Genomic DNA, 23658 nt, shown 5'->3' on the forward strand with positions numbered 1-23658 from the left:
GGTAACCTTATCCTGTACAGGTTAATACTGAGATTCCATTGGCAATGTCCTTATTTCTCAGTTGTTCTGCATGCAGATGTGATGGCCACCAGAAATGCAACTTTGATGGATGTTCACCGATGGGTGGGGACCCATGCCTCCTGAAGTCAGCCAGTCAGGGCAGGCAATAGTCTGATTTCAAGTGGGGGCCATTTGAGACAAGTCTCTGAGCAACCTCTATTTGAAGAATGGTTGATAGAACATCTGAAGAGGGAGGCCACTGATGAACTGCCACTTTCTGGAGACAATCATGGATTGCTGCAGTGCTTACAGAGAGAAGGGCTGTGTGTGCGTGAGGAATACAAGCAAGGAAAGGCATTCACTCCCAGCTGATGAAGGCATTTGCAGCTAGGGGAGGTACCTTTACAACAGTGGCAGCTGAGGTGGGGGCCACCACAAGGTCCGTGTAGAGCACAGGGGATGTCCCTATTGGGGTGTTAAGTGCTAGAGTCTTGCCTAATTGGAATCCATGGAGTCAGTTGATCCTTGGGTCCTTCTGCTGGTCTGAAGTTGAAGAGTTGTGGAGCTGCTTCTGGTATCTCTGTCCTGTTTTCTGCCTGCTAGTCTGGAAGTGTTACTGAAGCAGGATCAGAGTTAGTCTCTTCTGTTGTGCTCTGTGCTGCACTGCCGAGCAGACACCAGAACCTGAGCACCATCTTGCAATGATGCTGTTTCTTAGATTGTCAGGTTGTAGGAGGGGTTGGGATGAAGCAAGGCCAGAGATCTTATCCCCATCCTCTGATGTGCACATCATTGAATGCTGAAGCCTGGGGTACCAGTGCCAAAGGTGGGGCCGATGGCTGAAGTTAGATGCTGGAACATGTTGACCGAGAATGTTTCTTAGAGCAAAATTCGTACATTAGGCTGCTGCATTCAATGTAGCACATTCACATTACCCTGACTAGACAGGATCCTGAAGAAAAGCACAGGCCAATTCCCAGCTGGGACAAGCAAAGTCACCAATCTGAAACAAAATCAGAATGTTTTAAAAGGATTTCTTACTCTTTGTAGCTCATGGAAAACAGGAAAACATTTGCTGCTGCCAGTAGGCAGATCAAAGCTCATTTGTTTTAATTTCTGAAGGCGGAGTTTCCTTGGTGATTAACAGGTCTGAATTTTGCCTCTCTAGCTGCACAAGCAGAAGTAAAAACCAGTGTGGAAATGGTGAGCCTGGATGCAGGAAAACAAGCAATAAGTATTGTTGTCAGAGCAGTGTATCTGATTTGGAAGAAACAACATACAATGTAACATCTTCCAGGAAAGAAAGACTATCTGGAAGTACATTTAGGAAAATGCCATTTCCTAACTGAGTAATTTAATCTAAGTTCCAACAAAGCTGAAACATCTGAACCTTCCGAGTTCCAAACCACTGAATTACATATATACACATAGATTACATAAAGTTCCAGAAACACTTTATTTAAAAATGGAGTTGTAAATGCATATATAACAAAATAACATACATAATAAATGTAACAAAAATAAATAAGGAGAATGTGTCCATACAAAATAACATAGTAAATGCAAAACGCTTCTTACAGAACAAAAGGGTGTAAATGTCTGAATGAACACAAACAAAATCTTGTGCGGAGAGCCTAAATTTTTAATTTTTCCTAAACCATTTCCTATTTTTCATGTGTCTGGGGAAAAATTCTGTTCCCAAGGATTAAACAAAAGAAAGAATTGTGATGGTGGTTTTGGTGCACTAATTTTTCAACACCTGACACTATTTTCAATTTATTTTTGCCTTTCTGCACCATTTCAAACATTTTCTATCGCCTCTGTAAACTAATGGAGTAGAATATCGAGTTGTACAAGAACGATGTTGTTTTCTTTTAAACAAATATGAAATCCATTATATCACAAATTATTGGTTTTCTTACATCACTACAAAAATGTTTTTGCATTTTTATTAACTGGTCCAACTTTTTAGTGACTTCTGAAACCCTGTACAATTTAAAAATGTACAGGAAGTATTTTAAACATATGTCATATAGGATTATTGCTGAACTAAAGACCATTTCATAAAAGCTGCAAAACTGTATGTGTAACATTAATATAAAGAGACTGACGCAAAAGCAGGGAAATTCCAGTCTATTAGTTACATTTAACAGAAATAAGATTCCTCCAAATTAGTGTTCTGGAAATACAAGGTCATTTACTTTTATTTTTATTATTTCCAAATGTTACGTTACTGGAACAACTTATATAGAAAATAGGTTTATGTAGGATATTTTAAATAGACTTGCTTTTCAGTGGTATAAGCAAGAAATCTACATTAGCAGTCTTCTTTCAGAGTCCTTTTAAACGTATAAGACAGAGAGACAGACTTACGAGGATTCTACAAGAAAATATACAGAAGCAATTTATTTGCTTGGGAGTGAGACTTGATCAATCAAGTTATGACTACTATCTCCAAGTCTTCAGAAGAAAATTTTACACCTCATGATCATTCCAAGAAACACACATTGCTTTTGTAAACTTATGTTGCATTTGAACTGGCAACTTAGTATGAGAACCCATTTGCCTCACTATGCTTTTAAATGTCCCACAAAGTTGTACGTGTAAACTTGTTTTATTGTTTCGACAAACATTTGGAGAGAAATGAGATATGAAATCCTTCTACTTTAATTCACATCAAAAAGATGTTTTGAACAAGATCAAAAAGTGCCAAATTGTCCTTTCGGAAAGTGGATTAAAACACTGCTCTGTTGAAACAAGTACAGTATTATCAATTTTTTATGTACATCAAAAGACTGACTCCTATTCATATTGATATGTTCACCTACCACTCCCAGCAAATTCTTAGTGCAAACGTAATAGCTGAACTTTGTAAACTCCAAGACAATTTACGCAGCAACAAGGTTATACAAATCATTGAACTGTTTGAAAATTTCAGTATGAAAGAATGAATGCTTTGCAAAGTCTGTCTTATCTTATACAATAATGTGTTATTGTACTCAAAGGTAATGTATCCTATATAAATCCTCTTATTCAGCAAACATAACTGTTCAATAATTCTATACAAACTTTAATTAAAGAGGTCCATTTATAGAACAGGTTGGCACAGGAGACTTGGGGTTTCAGTAACATTGGATGTTAATCTGCTTGCAGGTCACTTTAAAAGCATTGCTCTTAAAAAGAAAAATCTATGTATGGAAAGACTGCTGATATAATTCTGTTTGCAAAGCACACAACCACAAAGAGCAAACCTGCCACAATCTGCTTTTCTACATTGGTATCAATTTTCATCTGTATGGTTTGCAAAGGATGTGCATGACAATCAAAGCATCACAGTTAAAGAAAACTTGTTTAACAAACCAACTGCAGTTCGAACATTTTTTTTTTGTATAAAAGCAACATTATGACTTTTAATTTATTTCTAGACATTCCATATTAACGGTAATTATGACAACAATTAATAATGTCATTCACGCATACTGGGATCTTCCTCCTCCCCATCCGGGTTGAACCTGTTGAAATGTATGCTGAAGTCAGGCTTGGATTCAACATTGTCAAATGCAGTTGAAACAGACATGACGGCAGGCCGAAGGGCCCTAGCTTCTGGTTGACAGTTTGGTTGTATCTGAGCACGGGTACTGTGAGAAACAGGGCTGGACTTATGTTTAGGTTGAGCAGGTAAGACAGGGCTTGTGAATCCTAAATTGCTCAGAGCATCCAAAGTACCATCAGGGTCAATCATAGCATTAATCACTAAACCACCAAGGAGTGGAGGGAGGGAGAGAAACAAAACAAAAACAAAGATTAGGGTTTTGTGCTTTGAGAAAAACAACTCTTAAACAAAGTCTATGTCATTTGAATTCATACACATCTTTGATTCCCTTCCCTGGGTTAAGAGTCTGCAGATAACCCATTAATATCAATAACTCAGCACTGTTCTGTTTCATTTTCAGAGTCTGAATGGAAATGATGATGCAAAGATTCGGTTCTATTGATTATTTCTATAATGCCAGAATATTGACAGAGATGCTGGCCTTTTGTCTGCTGGACATTACAAAGTAATTACTTGAATACTAGAACATGATGGTGATTGTAGCTTGGTATATTACCTCTGGCAGAAGCCTTTTCATATATTAAGCATCAATACTTCAGGGAAACTATACAAAACCTATACAATGCATGTCTGGTTAGAAAAAAGAGAGGGTGAACAGTCTAAGACTAGCTGATGATCAACTTGTATCTGGTTCATGAGGGCCAATAGCCCTTAACCTGTAATGGCAGATGCAGTTCTTATTCATATACAAGAGTTTTTATTTTGTAATATTACTAAGATATTATATTTCCTTCAGTAGTATCCTATAGTAGTAAATTCCATAAATTGATTAAATGCTGCATAAAACAGTAATTTCTTTTACCCCTTTTAACTGACGGCATTAGGAATGGGGAAAACCGAAGTACCTAATAGAGCTTCACTGTACAATTAATAATTTGGTATGTTCAATGTGTAAATTTCTGCTTTCCAAATAGAATTGATCTGTGTTTCCATAAAGTGTAATTAGATTGTCTGAACACTTAAATAATCACTGTTTTAATCTCAGATTAAATGTGTGCCCACTCATTCATTTTGTTACCCTTCTCAGGACCTCATATTTCTAATTTTTTTAAGGTAAAGTGACTTAATCCAAACACAGTAATCAATGTATATAAATATGTATAATATTAAAATATGTCCTTTATTACTCTTCATCCCTTAATACAGATATAAGTTAGAATCAAATTAGCATTTCTGAGTTTGTGTACAGTGAGCAGATATCTTCAATGACCTGTCCAAGACGTCTAGATCTTTCTCCTGACATTTTCTTTTTTAAAAAACATACATTAATAGAGGGTTTAAAATCAAATTAGAAAACAAAATAGCAAATTACAATACAACATACAAAAAACCAAGACGACACAACCCAATCTCACAAAGAAATATACATAAACATGGACCATTACTCTCCCATCGAAAATATAATCTGCTCTTCACCTCACACACTTTTACGTGTGTATACATTTTATGTGTTGGTTCTCTTTAATGTTGTCAAACTCAGCTAATTAATAGTTTAAAGTTGCATTTTATTTATTTCATAAGTGCAATATACATGTGATGCACTCTGAGCCATGTGTGCATAGCAAACGTCTATAACTGGAGCATACATCTCCACCCACCACACATCCTCATAATTAGTCTTCACACAGAAAAAAGCAATAGTTGAGCATTTATTTAGTATTTTGGTAGCTCTATGTATTATCAAGAAATTGTTCAGTACTCTGAAGTAGAGAGGACAATGTAATTTTAAATATCCCTTTTATAGCATTAATCTGGAAGTCCTTAATTTTTGGACATAATCAAATAACCTGTTTTAGACACTCCCTACAGGCTGTACTACTACTATATTTTTCTTTCTTGTCCTGAATTGTTCTATACATGAAGATATTAGTGCCTTGGAGAGGCCTTGATTTATCCAATCTAATCAGTCTGAATCTCTCCTGCCATTCTGCAAAACTGTCCCTTGCCAAATACATACATACATAAAAATACTGAATCTGTCAAGCCTTCCTGATGTAAGCTGCTTGTTTTCTTTTGGGAGCCTCTCTCCTTTTCATTTTAACTCTGGCCTTCTCTCTTCCATAAAAAGTGCACAATCATATCCCCCCTTAGTTTTAAAATAATTTAGTAAAGGCTCTTTACTGAGATGTTAACATTGATAATGTTTGATTACGGATTATCATTATTTATTAAAATAACATTTTGGTTTATTGCTTTTATATATACATTATGGAAGTCTTGTTTTAGATTACATGGAGATCCTAACTACTTCAAACAGATTAATATATAATACACTGGTTCAAACAATGACATGAAAAATATTGTTTAAAGTTTCTTCTATGAACAGTAAGAAACTGGCCAATGGAGAAAATTTCATTCTTCCCCGAGTCATGTAGTTTAGTTCAGTTCACAATATCTTCTCCCAGCATTCATATTTAGTAAGACATGAATAAGGTTTACATGGTTTCAATGGAAAATGTCTAACTCTGTACTTCAGGATGATTACTTTTACAAAGCAATGTACAATTATGCATGAAGGAGGTCAGGAAATTAGGGATTTTTACTCCACCCTGCAATCTTAGTTCCTTGAAATAGTGATGTACCATAAATAACTGTTTAAACGAAAGACTTGAAATAAAACAAAATAAATCAATGTGAACCATTTTGGAAAGCCTTAATATTACTTTACCCTGGCCAGTATTTATTAGGGGTTTCTGCAATGCATTTAGACATTATGCAGAAAAACTGTATAAAACATGAAATACCTTGCAACTGTTTTTCAACTCTTTTCAGCTCTTGCAAGATCGATGAAATCTCCTGGGGAAGAAACAAAATATTCAAACTTCTAGTGCTACTTTTCACTAAGAAAAAGCAGATTTAATAATTCAATGGTAAACGTAAAATAAATCTTCTCATTTATTGTTTGGGTTGTATCTCCCTGCGGTAGGAATGGCTCCTGTTGGAGATGGCGGTGGTGGTGGGAATAACCAGGACCCCTGGCCAGATGGCCAGTTAGGTCAGGCTGCATTGCTGTGGGATGCACAACTGGTTGCCCTATCAGAAACAAAGAATTCCTTTGACTGATCAGTTGCCCACATCAATTCCTTAAATGGGGTCCATGGGTATCAAGGCTCATTCCATTCCTTGCTCATGGACCTGCAAAACCTATTCCCAACCATGAGCCAGACTCAATCTCCTCATGGCACCAGGGTTGGAAAGAACCATTTTGCCAGAACACTGAGGAAGCTAACTGGCAAGGCTTTGCAGGAAAGTTATAATATAAATTCATTTTTAGAGGATGTGGGGAAGATGCTTCATGTTTCATAACCTGATTTAGGGGTAATCAGGATAGCTTATACCACAGGACAAGTGGCAGTCTGACTGGCAGAGGTTAGCTTGATGGTGGCTCTAATATAATTTACTGGAGTTGAGCATGGTGACCAGGCCTGGAAATCTGAGCTGTACAGTCTAGGCATTCTTCTTTTAAAGCTAAGAATTTTGCAAAATAGCAACTGACTTCCAGAATTCTTTTGAAAGACTTCTGTACTGATTAATCCAATTTATGGATTCTTGAAGGTGGTCAAGAAAGACTTGAGCCCATTATCTTGGGTTTGATGGATTGAGGCAATATCTTTCAGCAGATGCCACATTTGAACATGACATCAATGTTCCACAGACAATAGTCACGATAGTCCTTTGGCATTTTTTGAGAACATTTGATCTAGAACCAGTAAATACTGGAATTTTACAATCTGGTGCTAGACACTGACCAATAACCTGTTGATACTAAATACTAAATAGAAACCAGAAATTCAGTAGGTGGGACCAAAAAAATTTGGGACTTGAATGTTTTGCCATAGGAAAAACAGTGAAATTAAAATAAATCAAGTTAAGAACAAAACACAAAAACTAAAACTTCATTTTAAAATTTCTTCCTTCTATGAGAATCCTTAAATAAAAAGTATATATAAATGAATTTTAGGATACAAACTTAGACTCCTTGGTAAAAGAAAGATCTGCATTGAAAAAGACCTGAGACTACCTCTCTTAAGTACCATGTTTCTAATATTATAAGCTTACTTCAGAAGTTTTTATGAATTATTTGCCTAATATAAAAAAAAACTGTAAATGTACCCAATTCATAGCATTTCATCAGTAAAATGGAGCTGCCTTTGAAAAATGAGTGTTCTATAGAAATTACAAGACCAATAAGAAATGTTCAGTGGTTTAAGAAAAAATAAAGCTGGATTTAGATTATCAAATCTGATAAAGTTCTAATATCTAGTGACTTAATAAGACTGAAAACCAAGGGTTAATCAGCTTGTGATTTAGCCCATTGCAAGGAACAGCATACTGTTGTGCTGAGAACGTGACTAGTAAATTCAGTCTCCTTCCTGGTCTCCCCACTGCTCCAGGAATGGAGTAGAGTTGATGGGTGTGGACATTCCAAATGCACTGCTGTGACTATACTTCCCATTCCTTTGGGCATGAGGAGGTGATGCAGTGGCTCTGCAGAGCGTGTTTCCCTCTCCTTGCAAGAAGCAGTGGCAAAGTGCAATGGAGTAAGGGGGTAACTCTCATGCTCAACTCCCCTGCACTGGTGCTCAAGATGGGCCACAATCTGGCCTTAAATAAGAAGAAATAACAAATTCTTACTTACACATTTCATAATGTCAATTGAAAAGCAGAAAACAAATGTGCTTAATTTTGAAGATGGCTCTTTCTACAATATTTCCTAAATATTTTCATTCACCTACATCAAAGTACAACTATTTTTCTAAACAGTAAGAGACAAATTAAATCTGTCTTCCTCAAGCATGTGAAATAATTCCAGTGAGAATTCCCCCTTAAACATAATCCAGATTTTAAATTCTGAGGGTTACTAAATTATTCTTTGCTCAAATTAAAAGGTATTTTAAGGAGTCAGTGTTTGTTTTGACTCTGATTTATTAAGCCATCCTTCACGGAAAAAAAAAAAAAAAAAAGGTTATTTCAGGCCATTTCTCACTCAGAGTGACATATTCTGAATACACTACCCTTTGGTTTATTGTCCTAATGTAACATACCTAACAAAGTGCATATAAACACAATGGTTGAACTATCCCTTGTAGTATTTTAAATGAACATTCTTAAGATCCTGAATTCTAGAGAATAGAACGTTTTTCTTGTAATTTTGTTCAATATCCATGAAGTATGAACATTTTAACTAATTTAAGAGCTGTTGAGGCAGAAAGTCTCCTAAATTCTCAAACTTTTTCTCAAAATTATTGCCTTGCTTCTTCCCATTTAAAACATGCCCAATTGTTTATGAATCAGAAATCAGGTGAAAATGAGTCTCATTCCATCCCAAGAAGATACTACTTCATACCATGCTTGAAGTTTTTACAATAGGAACTTCGCTCTCAGTTCGTAACTTGTTTTCAATTTCTTCCCAATTCCGGTCTTTGTCCTTAAATAATATTCTATAAACAAGAAATGCAAAAATTGTATTTTAAAAAGAGATACATTATAAAATACACTATTTTTCAAAGATCTACAGACCTATGATGTAAAAAAAAAAAAAGCCTTGAAAACACGGACAAATTGGAATTTGAAATAGAGACAATTTGCCACAGGCCTAGCATTAAGGATTATATTTTCAATGCAATTTGTAGTTAACTCCTTGTATAACTGTTAGTGACAATAAAAATTGCAGTCACATCTAAATACCTGAATTATTTTGAAAACATGTATCTAAATATCACTCCTACTTTTTTTTCTACCACATAGAACTGTGTTTTTTCAATCTGATGTTTTTATACCAGGCAAAAAATCTTTTATTGATCTTGTATTTTACAACAATTGCAAATAGAAGTGAAAAAAAGAAAGTTAATAGATCAAAAATGATGGCTCATTTTCATTCCTTTAAATAAATTAATGGAAAATACATCATGGTAGCAAAATAAAGAAAAATATGAAGACAGCTGTGTTGTGCAGACTTTATAAACTCATTTAGTAATGCTAATAGTTTTTTTTGTTAATCTTATTACAGCACATGGTTTCTGAGGATGAACTGAAGATGTCTTTTCTAGTGCCCTAGAATCTTAGAAACCTCAACTGCATGTATATAACTTAGTAACATGAGAGTTTTAGTACAGTGAAAACAAATTCCCTGTTATTGTTTATTTTAGAGCACCCATTATAATAGGTGCTTCAAAGACAATTTCTTGTTTTATTATTTCCCTGCATTGTATTGAACAGTTTTTATATTCTCTTGCTACATCAAATAATGTCATTTCATGTTGTCAAATTTCACATCACAAAGAAAAGGGGATCTATGCATATTTAATGTATGGGTTACGGTATCCTTGTTTTCAAGTAGTGAATAAAAGCCACGAACTATCACACCATATGAGAGTATATCTCAAATTTGCCTTCCCCTGAATAATTCAATTAGTTATTAAACGAAAATGCAGCTGCAATCGTTGCATCTGTTAGTGGTATTTCAGAACCAGAAGGAATTTACCTATTTTTTCCATTCAGGGGACAATGGCATCCATAAGTGTCAAGGCATGCAAATTGATTAGTTTAAAGCACCATCAAAAGGCCATACACTTTAAACAATCAGCAAGTTAGTGGGGGCTCTCTCCAGAAATCATTATTTTTTATAAGTGAAATTGGTGTGATGTGTGGCATTTTACATCTCTCAAAGGCTGGAATTTTAAAAAGCGCCTAAGAGGGTTATGTGTCCAAATTCCATTGAATTGCAGCTGGTATTTTGAACCAGCTTCCTTAAAAATCTCAGCCTAAAAATTACCATCATGGTAGAAGGGTCTAATCTTTCAAAACTTGTGCTCCTTTATTATTTTGCAGGCAGCTCAAATTTGTTCTAATTGCTCCTCCTGACTTTGCCACTGATCTTCACGGTCACTGTTGTCTCAATATCAAACCAAAGACATCATGAGTTTTTCTTGTCAAATGTTTCACTTCACTAAGAAGTGCTGTCTCATGATATGTCTACATTGCAATCAGGAAGTGCGATTGCACCATGTGTAGACATATCTGAGCTTGCTTTGACTGGGCTAGATCAAAGCTAGCTTGCATAACAATAGCTGCGAAACGGTGGCAGCAGGGGGTATGGTTAATATTTAGTCCTGTCATGAGTGCAGGGGACTGGAGTAGATGAGCTCTTGAGATCCTTTCCAGGCCTATGATTCTACTCAAGTATGTTACCAGGATCCTGAGCAAGCAGGGCTAGCCCATGCAGCCACTCACACTGTCGTGGCTTCACTGGTATTGTTACCCAAACTGGCTTTGATTAAAGCTACTTGGGTATGCCTACACATGCTGCAATCACACCTTCCCATTGTAGCGCAGACATACACTCAGTGAAGTGGGAACAAGGCAAAGGACCAAAAGAAAAAAGAGAATTAGTGCCTTCATAGACAAAGCCAGAGCAAGGATAGGCATTAATAAAACCTCTCTTTTCCAAGAAGACAGAATAAACCAGAACATTATCAAGGGTATGGAGAAAGATGACACCTTTGTGAACTTTAGGGCTCAGTAGTTCTAGTAGGACAAAACCATTCGGTTACAGATATACTCAGAAAGGTGGCAGGAAGATATTCAAGGTTTTCTGGCAGGGAGTGAAGATGTAAAACTCACCTTCAAAGTTATCAAACTGCAAGCCCGTAGACCTGAAAGTCAGACTAATTTTGAACCATTAGGACTTACCTGCAGGCTGATGAGCTACAAAAAGAGGAAAGCTAGTTAGGTCCTGTAGTAGTGGTGCAAATAACTCCTGGAGACGTTTGGGAAATATCGTTTAGAGAATGAGCTCTGGCTATATTTCCTGCATCTTCTACTGGCTTGTCTATCATTCTGGACATCAGTGTGAACACAGTTTCTTTAGTGCTTAAGAATTATTTACTGTTCCTTACTCCTTATCTGAAGCCATAATGCTCTGTTTTTGGCATCACACTTATTAGTTTCTGAGGAAATGATTGTGATGCGACAAACAAATACATTCATGTAGGGAATATGCAGCTAGACCAGAAGAACACATTCCTGTTGAATGCAAAAATCCTTAGTACAAGAAAAGTTCAGAAAATCTAAGATATATAAGCAGAATTGTTTCTAAATATTCTATTTTCCAAAATTCACCTGGAGGCACTCAATGCTTTTCCAAGAAACTGCAGAAGGTATGTGACACTCACTCAGATATGACACTTATCTTTTCCCCTTTTCTTATCAATGTTATTATTTCAAATTTTTCCGACCTTCAGGTCAGGTGATCAGATTCTTTTACTGGCTTCAGTCTGAGTCATTCCAGAGTTAATGCTGTTTGTTTCTCCATCTTTTCTATTTTTCTCTATCTTTAGCGTTCCCATATCTTTTAAATTTCTCCCTTTCCCCATACTGATTTTATCTAGCCTTCGTATTTTCTTTCTTTTTGTTCAATAATCTATCAGTATTTTCCTTTTCTCTGCTGCCTTTCCCCTGATTTCTGCATATCTCCTCTGCACCTCCTGTTAGGTCTAGATACAGACTGAAATATGGACACTTCTATCTATCTACACATAGGCTTCTAGCATTAGGTTTCTAGGATGTAAAGGGCAAATTTCCCTTCTGTTGCCTCTCAAGTTCAATCACAACCACATTGAGCCAGCTAGAATTTAATCAAGGCTACATACCTGTTGCCACTAGTGCTTAACTTCATGTCCCAACAGTGGTAACTGATGGATCTCAATTATCTAAAGCTGGTCAGGAAAAAACTTCCAATACTTTTTAAAGTTGTTCCATTGTTTAGGGATCAAAATGGAACCAATTTTATTTTTAAAAACTGTGAATTTTTAAAAAGTGAAAATGGTACAGAAAACACTTCTGCAACAATTTTGATGTTTTTCATTAGTTTTTGCAACTTTTTTATCCAAATACTTATGGAAGTTTTCCTCATGTGCCTACAAGACTGTTGCCTTTCCTTTCATCCCTCTCCTTGTGGTATTAAGTCTCACTTGCCTGATCTTCTCTCAAATACACTTAATTGACAGTGCAGCTCTCCATTTTATTTTCATCACACTAGACACTCTGCTCCAAATATAGGAGACTTGAAAAGCCTAGAAGTTAGCACAAACACAGATCTGCATGCTGGCTTTGCCCTCCCATACCTGTGCTAGCTCTCATCAAATTAGCATGTAGCTGCATGAGGGGCTAGCTGCTTCAAGTATGTGCCTATGGTCTTAGATGGGTATATACACCTCTACCTTGATATAATGCTGTCCTTGGGAACCAAAAAATCTTACTGTGTTGTAGGTGAAACTATGTCACCTCAAACTTGCTTTGATCCAATGGAGTGCGCAGCCCCGCCCCCCCAGAGCACTGTTTTACTGTGTTATATCCGAATTCGTGTTATATCGGGATAGAGGTGCACTTAGTGCATTGCTACTTGTGTCACAGCAGCTAAACTCTACTTTTAGTGCACTAGCCTGATCAGAGCTAACATGGGTATGTTCTCCTGAGCGGGGAATTATACCCCCAGCTCGAAGTGTAGATGTGCCCTTTCACTCCACATGCCTCGTGACCCTCAAAAGAAAAATTATATCTTTCCTCTTCCCTTCCTAGCTGCCTCATGCTCCTGCTTTAACCTCTTCTGATAACATAGGGAAGAAGTTTCAGAGTAGCAGAGGTGTTAGTCTGTACATAGCAAGACAGACAAATTGTGCAGACTTTCGCTTCTCTGAGGAGCCACCACTATAAGTGACTTCCAAAAAGCTGGTGATATGATGCTGGGCAAGTGAACTGTGAAATTCTGGGGTGGTTTAGTGCAAACATTGAGATTCTTATTCATCACTGTCTATAGACAAATAGGGAAGAAGCCAGAAAAACAAAAAAATTATTTTTCTTTTTCCCCTCAGATTCATTTATTTCCTAAACATAGATGCATCTCAGCTTATTTTTAATCTCTAGCAAACATTCTTCTGTGGAACTGCTGAAATATATGTACTTACATTCAGAACTTAACTCAGCTGGTCTTTTGGGTTAAACCACATGTGATATTGCAAATAAATAATACAGCAAAGAATAGTGCTCTCACTCCAAAATGTAAGAAACGTGTTTCTTGGAAATGACAGATTTTACCTCTTTTAGAGAGATATAAGTTTATAATTCTCAGGACACAATTCCTTAGCATAACTCCAGTTGCCCTGCACTGCATTTGTCTTCTAACAGAATCTCACACTGGTGGCTGACAAAATTTGGGGGAAGATTTTTCAGACACAAAGGTCAGCTAGGTGCCCACCTCTAACTGGTGCCTTTGAAAAATTCCTCTTCATTTTCAAGTTGAAGCACTCTGTTATAGTGCAAGATTGATAGTTGTCAGTCTTTGCTGAGTCTCACTATGTTACTATGAGCCAAATTCTCTGCTGATATTATTATGCATCATTTTATATTATGAATCTTTTTATATAAATCAAGATTTAATCTACTCAATTTAGCAGAAGTGCACAACTGGCATATACTTATTCAAGTTTTCTACTAGTAAAATGAAAAATCTTTGATTGCATCACTGGGAGAGGTACTGTAGGAAATACTACTGGAAACTTTTATACTGTATTTATAGTATTATGCAAATGCATCATTCTGTTGTAAATGTACAGAACATGTATAGTATGCACAAATTTGGTTCGTGCTATACACCTCTACCCCAATATAATGCGACCCGATATAACATGAATTTGGACATAATGCAGTAAAGCAGTGCTCCGGGGGGGGGGGCGGGGCGGGACGGTGCACTCTGGTGGATCAATGCAAGTTCGACATAACGCGGTTTCACTCAGTAAGATTTTTTTGGCTCCCAAGGACTGCATTATATTGAGGTAGAGGAGTACTGAATATAAAATATCTAACTTACTTTCTGAATTTTCACATCTATAAAACAACTCAAATATGACTCTACTTAATAACCTGCTTCCTTCAGAAGGAGTTAAAGGAACTGTTGAATATACAAAGACATACTGAATTCTAAATATGGTTTATGATGAATTGCAACTGGGTTGGCATCATTTTTTCATATCAAAAGGTATCAGGTTGCCCCCTGAGATGAGGGATTACAAAGGAATAAAAGTGAAAAAATATTTGAGTAATATATAATTTATGAGGCACCCCTGTGACAGGTGGTATGCTGGGGAACATTCAAGAACAATTCAGCCAGTCAACAAGATTCCTACTCTAATGAAACAGACTACTTTTAATTATATAAAAAAATAAAAAATTCTGCATGAACATAACTGTAATTTCCTGGAGAGATTATACCAAAATATAAACTTGAATTATAAGAATATTTTGTTTCTAATGTCAACATTTTGAATTCTTTCTAAAAAAAATGTCAACATACGAACAAGTTCCAATATATTAAATTTTGCATGTATCCAGATGTTAGCCTTTTACAGTCCGCTATTAAACTAAATCATATCTTTCTTTGAGAAGCGATTAACCTGACATAGTTCATTAGTTCTGAGCATTTGCACTCTTCTTTATAAAGAGTCTCATTCTTGTTAATTCTCCATACTAATGTTCAATTCAGATAATCTGATGTAGATTAGTGGAGAGGCAAACAAATTGCACTTTTCTGTAAATCTGCATACCATGAAAAAATTTGGATCTACATTTTATACAAAGATTTAAGAACTTTAATAACATTTTAAAAAATTGTAGTATGTAAATCATCTTGAGAGTGGAAGAGGAAAAAAGGAGGAAGAAGAGAATGATTGGTTTATCTCTGATATCATAATCCCACAACCCAACAATATGATCATTCATAGGGTTGATGATGGGTAAACCAGAGAAATGGATGAATGCCAATTCTGGAACAAAACTATGGGCTGGTCTACACTGTGTGTGTGTGTGTGGGGGGGGGGGTGTCGATGTAAGATACGCAACTTCAGCTACGAGAATAGGGTAGCTCAAGTCAACATATCCTATTTCGATTTACCTCCCATCCTCACGGCATGGGATCGATGGACGTAGCTCCCCCATCAACTCCGCTTCTCACCCTGGTGGAGTTCTGGAGTCGACAGGGAGCACAGCGGGGATTGATTTATTGCATCTAGACAAGACGCAATAAATCGATCCCCGATAGATCGATCGCTACCCGCTGATCCGCTAGGTAGTGTGGATGTACCCTACCTGTTCATGAGAGTAATACCCTGCTAAACTTTGTTTATAGCTATCAGCATATTCTCTTATTTTTAATGCAGCAGTCAGGTTCAGTAGATAAGTCTTTAAAAGGATTTTACTTGATTCTCCACTGAGTCACACCACGTCTGCTAGAGAGTACAAGGAAAACCATATTATATATTATATATATAGGGGTAACTGAATTCAACAGTGCTTTTACACTTTCAAAAAGAATGTTATGTTTCTTTGTCTTTGTCTTTAAGCAAGCCTATTCACGATCACTACCACAATATCGTCCTCAGATATATTAACACCTTCACTGCTATTGCTAGCTGCATAATGCTGTGCTGGATGGAATCTGTGTTTTGGCAATTAATTTCAGTCATACATCTAAAATTACAGTATCCGAGGCATATCAGTCAAATTCTACATTGCTTTTTCCATGTATTTTTAAATTGCTGTATGACCAGTCAGAAAATTTTACACAAAATTCCATCAAATTATTTTTACAGTACTTTTTAAATGCTGCTAGTTAATTCTGAATACAATTAAAGTGGGAAATTAAATTATGGAACCCTGAAAACTACATTTAGTGTTTCCATTCCCACATGCCTGCCAAAGTGGATTACCATATATAGTATTGTACATCCATAAAGCAGTCAAAAGGATGAAATGCATCTTGCAAGAGTGAAGATTATTTTTCATTTTTGACATTTGTACTTTGTTAACTGCTGCAATATTTTACAAAGAAAGCTATCAATATACAAGTACCTTACTGTGTATAAAACACTTAAGAGAATGAAAACACATAGGGTGAGAAGTACCTCTTACCCAGAAAAAAAGTATCAAATGAAAGGCATTTGTAACTACCATAAAAAAGAGCTTAAATAAAAATTATTATTTGTATTGTGATGGCACGTGGGAGCCCCAGTCATGGACCAGGCCCACATTGTGCTAGGCACTGTACAAACATAGAACAAAAAGACCAGCCAGACCAGACACAAACAGTTAACAATCTAAGTATAAGACAAGAGACAACAGGTATATACAGACAGAGATATGGGGGAGTATAAGGAAACAATAATATTGGTCAGCATGATAGGCAGCAGGTGCTTGTCGAAAATGTGACAAGTGGGTGATGGAGGTTGGCATTATTGGCTGATTAGAAGTAGGAATGGACATTTTGATAGTGATGGAGAGATGAGAGGTTGGGTGGCAGTAGACCATGAAGGGCCTTAAAAGTGAAGACAAGTAGCTGATGTTTTATGTGATAGAGAAGGATAAGCCAGTGCAGAGTTGCAAAGAGAGGGGTCATGTGGTCAAAGTAATGGGCTAGAAATGATCTCTGCAGCACATTTAAGGGGGGCAAAATTGCATTTGTCAAAGCCAGAAAGGAGATTGTAGTAGTTGAGGCACGACATGATGAGAGTCTGGACAAGAGTTTTAGTTATGCAAATGGAAAGTCTGTATTTTAGAGCTATTGTACAGAAAGTTGGCAAGATTTAAACACAGCCTGGATGTGAGGTTCTAGACAGGAAAGAGTCAAAGATGACACACAGATTATGGACCTGAATGAAAGGGAGAATGGTGGTGTTGTCCATGATGACTGAGAAAAAAGGGGGAGGGGAGGGTGTGACATTGCACTCCATATGTTTTATGAAAATATGCTTTGAATGTGAATATAATGTAACTGGAATATGCTTTATGCAAAAGGTCTCTTGTAAGATATCATTACAAAGTTTATAATCTACTGAGTGTGTTCATCCTATTTATATGCATGTATCATTCTTGCGTCTGAAGCTAGAAATATGAAGTATAACTCTGAAGTCCTACTGTAATTATGCAAAGTGTGGGCCATTAATGGTGGTTTAGAATCCTAATGGCTCCCATTGACTAGGACAATTGGTTGTAGATGGTTTATTTACTTGCAAGCCTTCCTGTGTAGGAGTGGGCCAGCTTGTGGGTAATGAAGAATGAGGTCTCAAAGGACGTGACCATGTCACATGATACTGAAATACATCTTAAATCTGGAACTTTTCCATTTAGAAGGAGGGGTAGGAACCCAGAGAGACAAAAGATTCCTGCCTTTGCTAAAGCTATAAAAGGGGATGGAACAGAACGAAGGGGGCTGCAGTCATGAGAACACCCCTACTTTCCACTTAAGATGTCCGCTGGAACTAACAAGAACTGCACCGGGAAAAGGATTGGGCCCAGATTAGAGAGGAGTCTAGTCTGTGAAAGAAGCTTATTGGAACATCTCTGAGGGTGAGATTTTACCTGTAATCAGTTTCTTAATGTATTAGGCTTAGACTTGCGTGTTTTTGCTTTATTTATCTTGGTGATTTACTTTTTTCTGTCTGTTATTACTTGAAACCACTTAAATCCTACTTAATAAAACACCTCTGTTTATTAGTAAACCCAGGTAAGTGATTAATACCCAGGGGAGCAAACATCTGTGCATATCTCTCTGTCAGTATTATAGAGGGTGGACAATTTATGAGTTTACCCTGTACAAGCTTTATACAAAGTAAAAACAGACTTATTTGGGGTTTGGATCCCATTGGGAACTGGATGTCTGGGTGAGCTGCTGAGCAGTTTTTGGTTAAAGTATGGTGCTTTGGGGGTGTGGACCAGACCTGGGTCTGTGTCGCAGTAGGCTAACATGCCTGGCTCAACAAGGCAGGGCTCTGGAGTCTCAAGCTGGCAGGGAAAATGGGCTCAGAGGTAACTTCAGCACGTCAGCTGACGGTCCCAAGGGGATCTCTGTGACCAAACCCATCACAGAGGGCTTGAGGGAAAAATATTAGCAGTTATGTTTGGCCAGGTGGAGCTTAAACTGATGGCTGGACATCCATGAAGAGATGTCAGAGAGACAGGCCAAGATATTAGTTTGGACAGAAGACATATCAAAGTAGAGAGGCAGATTTGAGTCCTGGGCATAACGAAGATAGCTGAAGCCATGTTTGTGAATAAGATTATGCAGAGAGAAGAGGAGACCAAGAACAGAGCCCTGTGGGGAACCTTCCCCCAGGCCCATCCCCAAAAGCTGGAAGGGGGGGGATTCAGGAGGATCCTCCTAACAACACACTGAAGAAACTATTAGATAGGTAGGAGGAGACCCAGAAGAGGACTGAGTCCTGGAAGCCAAGAGAGAACAAAATATTAAGAAGAAAAGCATGGTCAACTGTGTCAAAGGTGGCTGACAGGTTGAGGAGGAGGAAGATGAAGTACTGGATCTATGCCATTTCAGTGGAGTGTAAAGGGCAGAAGCTGGACTGGAGATGGTCTAGGATGAAAACAGAGGAGAACACCAGACAATGATTACGAACAATCAATTCAATACGCCTTTTTTAGCATGCTGCTTGTGGCCATGATACTGATGCACACATACATCTGAAAGACTAACAATATGAAAAGTCCACTGTTAGAGACTGTCAGACAGTTTTTATCCTACTTTAAAACAGTTGAAGTAAGTACAAGAAAAACTTCACGATTTCATCCTTTGATTATGACCCTAAGGAATCGTCTCAAGGAAATTACGGTAACATAACCCTCCCTAAAAGATGAAGTTCACGTAGGAGGTTGAAGAACAGTGTTGATGGAAATTGCAAACAGATTTTTAAAAAACTCTTGAATAGATTCTAAAATTTTATGGGCAAAAGAGATTATTGTGATCATCCAGTCAAACCTCCTGCATAATCCACAAACTATAAAATAGTAGCTATAGCTGCAACCCTTCAGAGATGTCAACATGAGGTCCAGTAACCTGCTGGTACTGTGTTGTGCAGATAGAAAATGGCAGATTTTGGTATACATCGGTAAGGGTACAGTTATATTTCTAGTGCCTACTGCCATCTCCATGGGGGCAAAGTTAAAGTTGTGCGGGTGCCATTGCCTTAACTTTGAATTTCATGATTTTTAGAAGTTTAACTTCTAAATTCGGGAAAGGAACAAGGAACGCACTGCTAAGCAACCTTAACTGACTGTTAATAAAGTTTTCTGTCAGTAACATGAAAAAATATCTGAGGTTGGACTTCTTGCACAAAAGATATTGCAGGAAAGCTTCACAATGAATTGGAATTTAAATGCATTTGGGTGGAGATTAGACATTTTGCACAGCAGTTGGGAATATTGTAAGCAAGAACTGAAGAATAGCTCCTTTGTTCAAGTTATGGCAGATCTTGCTATTTCCCTTTAGGATTTGCCACAGTTTTCTCTATCCTTGTTCAAATCGTGTGCATAATTTCCATAAGCAGTCATTCCTTTCCCAACAGGGAATTAATTCATTTCAACAGTCAAAATTTTCCCTTGACCACCGAGAATTTGAAGCAATAGTATCTTTTTAAGTAGATAAGTGTACCAATATACTTGATATACCATGCATTCTGCATTTTACTGTTACTATCTGGAATATGAATCTAAGAAAGAAACTTCTGAGTGAAGAAAAGAAAAAAATGTCCTACCTGATTTTGCCAGCTGTTTTGTCTATCGATTGTCTTATCTTCCGAGAAAACTGGAAGACTGAGGATAATAGCAAGCTGTCTCCCATGACCTGGAACAATTATTTAAAAATGGAAAAATTAGCAATGCACTGAGAATTAAAGACTGTGATACAAACAATTTTGCACATCTTGAAATAAAGATTTTGTTTTCCTCTTCCCACTTCGCTTTGGCAAGAATTTGCCTATAAATTTACTGTTCATTAACATGAGGAATACTTCTGTGTTGTACGGGGCCTACTGTAATCAAGCACTGTGCAAGTTTTTACACAAAGCTCTTCCAGTTTACTTCACTCCTTACCTGAAACACTATTGTTATTATTGTCCTCTTTAGTGCAACAGCTGCCAATCATAGTGAACTGTGTGATGATTCAGTGATGTGTGCAAACAGAAATGAACTTGAGAACAAACTAATTTTCACTTGTAATCTATGGTAGAAATTAAACCCAGGCCTCTGAGTGAAATAATTCACTTATGGAACTCAATATTCATTACTTTGTTTAGTATCCAAGATAGACATCATCTAGACTTTATAGTGTTCCTATAACACTGGTATCTGAAGAAATGGTTACTCACCCTGTGCAGTTATTGTGGTTCCTACAGACATGTGTCCCTATGTTGCTCCACTCTATGTGCACTAATGCCCCCTTGTGTCTTTGGCTGGAGATCATAGCAGTTTCCATTAGGTCCATGCATGCGTGTTAATTAGTTGTGTGCCCTGTGCCATTGTTATCGAGCATTGTGTGGGCGAACCACCCTCAGTTCCTTCTCTTCTGTGAAGGTTCATGGCAGAGAGCTCCAAAACAGAGGGGCAAGTAGTGTAGCACCAGTAGGAACTTCGAGTAGCATCCCTACAAGTGCTCTGCTCTAGGTGACTATTGAGCGGTATCCTCTAAGGTGAACGGGGCTTCTGAGTCAAGTCCAGTACGGAGGAAAGTACGGCAGAGCCAAACAGAGTATCAGAGGCAGAGTTGGGAATTATCGCATAGTGTTCAATTAACATATGTAGATGCCCAAGTAGCAGCTTTACAGATTTCAGTAATCACCCTGTTCTTGAGGAAGGCATTAGAAGTGACAATGGACTTTGCAGAATGAGTACATTTATCTGATGGTGGACGAATATTGTGAAACTCAAAAAGAGTTAATGCATCCTGATATGCATTTGGAAATGCACTCTGGTTAGGTCAAAAGGCCTGGCAGTCTCTATCTGCTAATGAGGCGAGTAACCTATGGGTCTCTCTGAAGGGCTTTGTCTTATCTAGCTAGAAGGCCAAGGCTCTCCTGATGACAAGGGAGTGTAGCAGTGCCTCCTGGTGATTTTGATGCAGTTTGAGGTGGAAAACAGGTAGGTGAATGGGATGACTGCTATGGAACTAGGAAGAAACTTTAGGTAAGAATTTCAGGTAGAGCCACAGCATGACTGTGTCCTTAAACAGTGCAGGGGAGGGGTATGCCATTTCTTCAACCTATTGTGCCGAAGGGATGGCTATCAAGAATGCAGTCTTCTCTAAGAAATGAGGCATTGCAGGTTCAAAGGGTGGTCTTGAGAGGCATTTAAGGACCACATTGAGGTCTAGTTCCATGAGCCATCCACCAATCATGCCTTCAGATGAAGCATCATGAAATTGGGATGAAGAATTTTCCTGACCTCCTGGTAGAGGAGATGGGGGAGCGGTGTGAAGAGTATTCAGAGAATAAACAAGCCAGCTGTATCACATACAGAAACTATATTTGCCTGGGCCAAGTCAGAACTATTAGAATGACTCTGGATCTGTCTTCCTTTATTTTGAGCATAAAACTTTGGTCATTAGAGGGTTAGCAGGAATGCATACACTAGGACTGATGCCCATTGAAGATGGAAAGCATCCTCCAGGGACTGGAGACCCAGTCCACCCCGTCAAGCCAAAGTGGGTGCATTTCTTGTTTGACTCTGTGGCAAACTAGTCTGTCTGAGGGGTGCCCCATTGACGAACTACGTGGTGTAATATGCTGAGGTCTATTTCCTATTTATGGTCTTGGAAGAAGTGTCTGCTGAGTGCATCTGTGGTCATGTTCTGAACACCCAGGAGATAGGCTGCTGTGATGGAGTTCTGGTTGTGTATGCACCAATTCTGGAGAATACGAAGATATCTTTCCTGTGGAGTTGTGCCACTTCCACCAAGATGACTTTTGAAAAGACTCTTGAGGCAGATGACAGACGGAAGGGGATCACTTGGTTTTGAAAGTGGTCCTGGCTGACAGTGAAATGTAGGAATTGTTTTTAGAATGGTTAGATAACAATGTGGAAATGTGTGTCTTGAAGGTCGAGAGCTGGGAAGCAACTCCCTTGCTTTAGTGATGGAATTATCACTGCAAGCATCACCATTTTTAATTTTTGTGCCTTCTGGTACATATTGAGTAGCCTCGGGTGTTGGATGGACCTCCAACCTCCACTCTTTTTTTGTACCAGAAAGTACCTGGAATAAAACCCCTTCCCTCTGTGCTGCATGGGGACTGGTTCTACAGCTCCCAAGTGTAAGAGAGTGTCTATTTCTTGAGTAAGCAAGCTCTCCTGAGAGGGGTCCCTGAAAAGGGATGGAAATGGCGGGAGGGGGTTCACTGGTGGAAGTGAAGTAAAATGGATGGTGCATCCCATGCAACTGATCTCCAAAACCCACTTGTTCATAGCAATTGATTTCCAGGCTCACCTGAGGTGGTGAAGACAGTAGCCAATGGAAGGAAGGCTGGTGAACTGGTGCAGCTGAAGAGGATGAGGATGGTAATTCAAGCCCTCAAACAACCCATAAAACATTGCTGCTTGGAGGTAAATGGGTGCAAGGCTTAAGGCTGAGAGTGGATGATTTAGTTCTCTGAAATCTCTGCCTCTTTTGGTGTGACTCATAGGACCCTGAGAGGTAAGGATTTGGATGGAGTAGGATTTCTGGGCCATTTTGGACTTGCTGAGTTTTCTCTTGTGGGTGGGTGTATAAAAACCAAGAAAATGCAAGGTAGCTCTAGAATCCTTCAATATTCACAGAGACTTGAATGTGCTATCTGCAAAGAACTTAGACACATCAAAAGGAAGGTCCTCTACTGTACTATGGACCTTTTTTGGGAATTCAGAGAATTGGAGCCAGGAAACGCTTCTCATTACTACTGCTGTAGCAATCAAATGGATGGTGATATCAGCGTTGTCAAGGGAGGCTTGTAGGGTTGTTCTGGCAAGTAGTTGGCCCGCCACAATAATTGCCCTGAACTGTTCCCTGTGTTCCGTCAGCAGATGGTCCACAAAACAGTTCAGCTTGGTATAATTCACGTGATTGTACTTTGCTATTAACACTTGATAACTGGTGGTTCTAAACTGTAAGGAGGCCAAGGAATAAGACGTCCTCCCCAGTTGGTCCAGACGCTTGTGATCTTTGTCATGAGGCGTGG

The 23658-nt window shown here is 38.1% G+C and overlaps 1 protein-coding gene across 8 annotated transcripts in view; it reads right to left on the bottom strand.

Annotated features, from left to right (window-relative positions):
* Nucleotides 1-1456: 1456 nt before the first annotated feature.
* The window catches only part of CEP170 (centrosomal protein 170), a 120584-nt gene continuing 98382 nt past the window's right edge, over nucleotides 1457-23658 (bottom strand). For all 8 annotated transcript variants that reach the window (XM_030556995.1, XM_030556996.1, XM_030556992.1 and 5 more), the window contains 4 exons: nucleotides 20209-20297; nucleotides 8961-9054; nucleotides 6358-6409; nucleotides 1457-3753 (listed from right to left, as the gene is read on the bottom strand). In XM_030556995.1, the coding sequence (XP_030412855.1) occupies nucleotides 3467-3753; nucleotides 6358-6409; nucleotides 8961-9054; nucleotides 20209-20297 (522 nt within the window). In that variant the 3' untranslated portion in view covers nucleotides 1457-3466. The remainder of the gene's footprint in view (nucleotides 3754-6357; nucleotides 6410-8960; nucleotides 9055-20208; nucleotides 20298-23658) is intronic.

This window comes from Gopherus evgoodei, chromosome 3 (assembly GCF_007399415.2).
Source record: "Gopherus evgoodei ecotype Sinaloan lineage chromosome 3, rGopEvg1_v1.p, whole genome shotgun sequence".
In the NCBI taxonomy this organism is placed as follows: domain Eukaryota; kingdom Metazoa; phylum Chordata; order Testudines; family Testudinidae; genus Gopherus; species Gopherus evgoodei.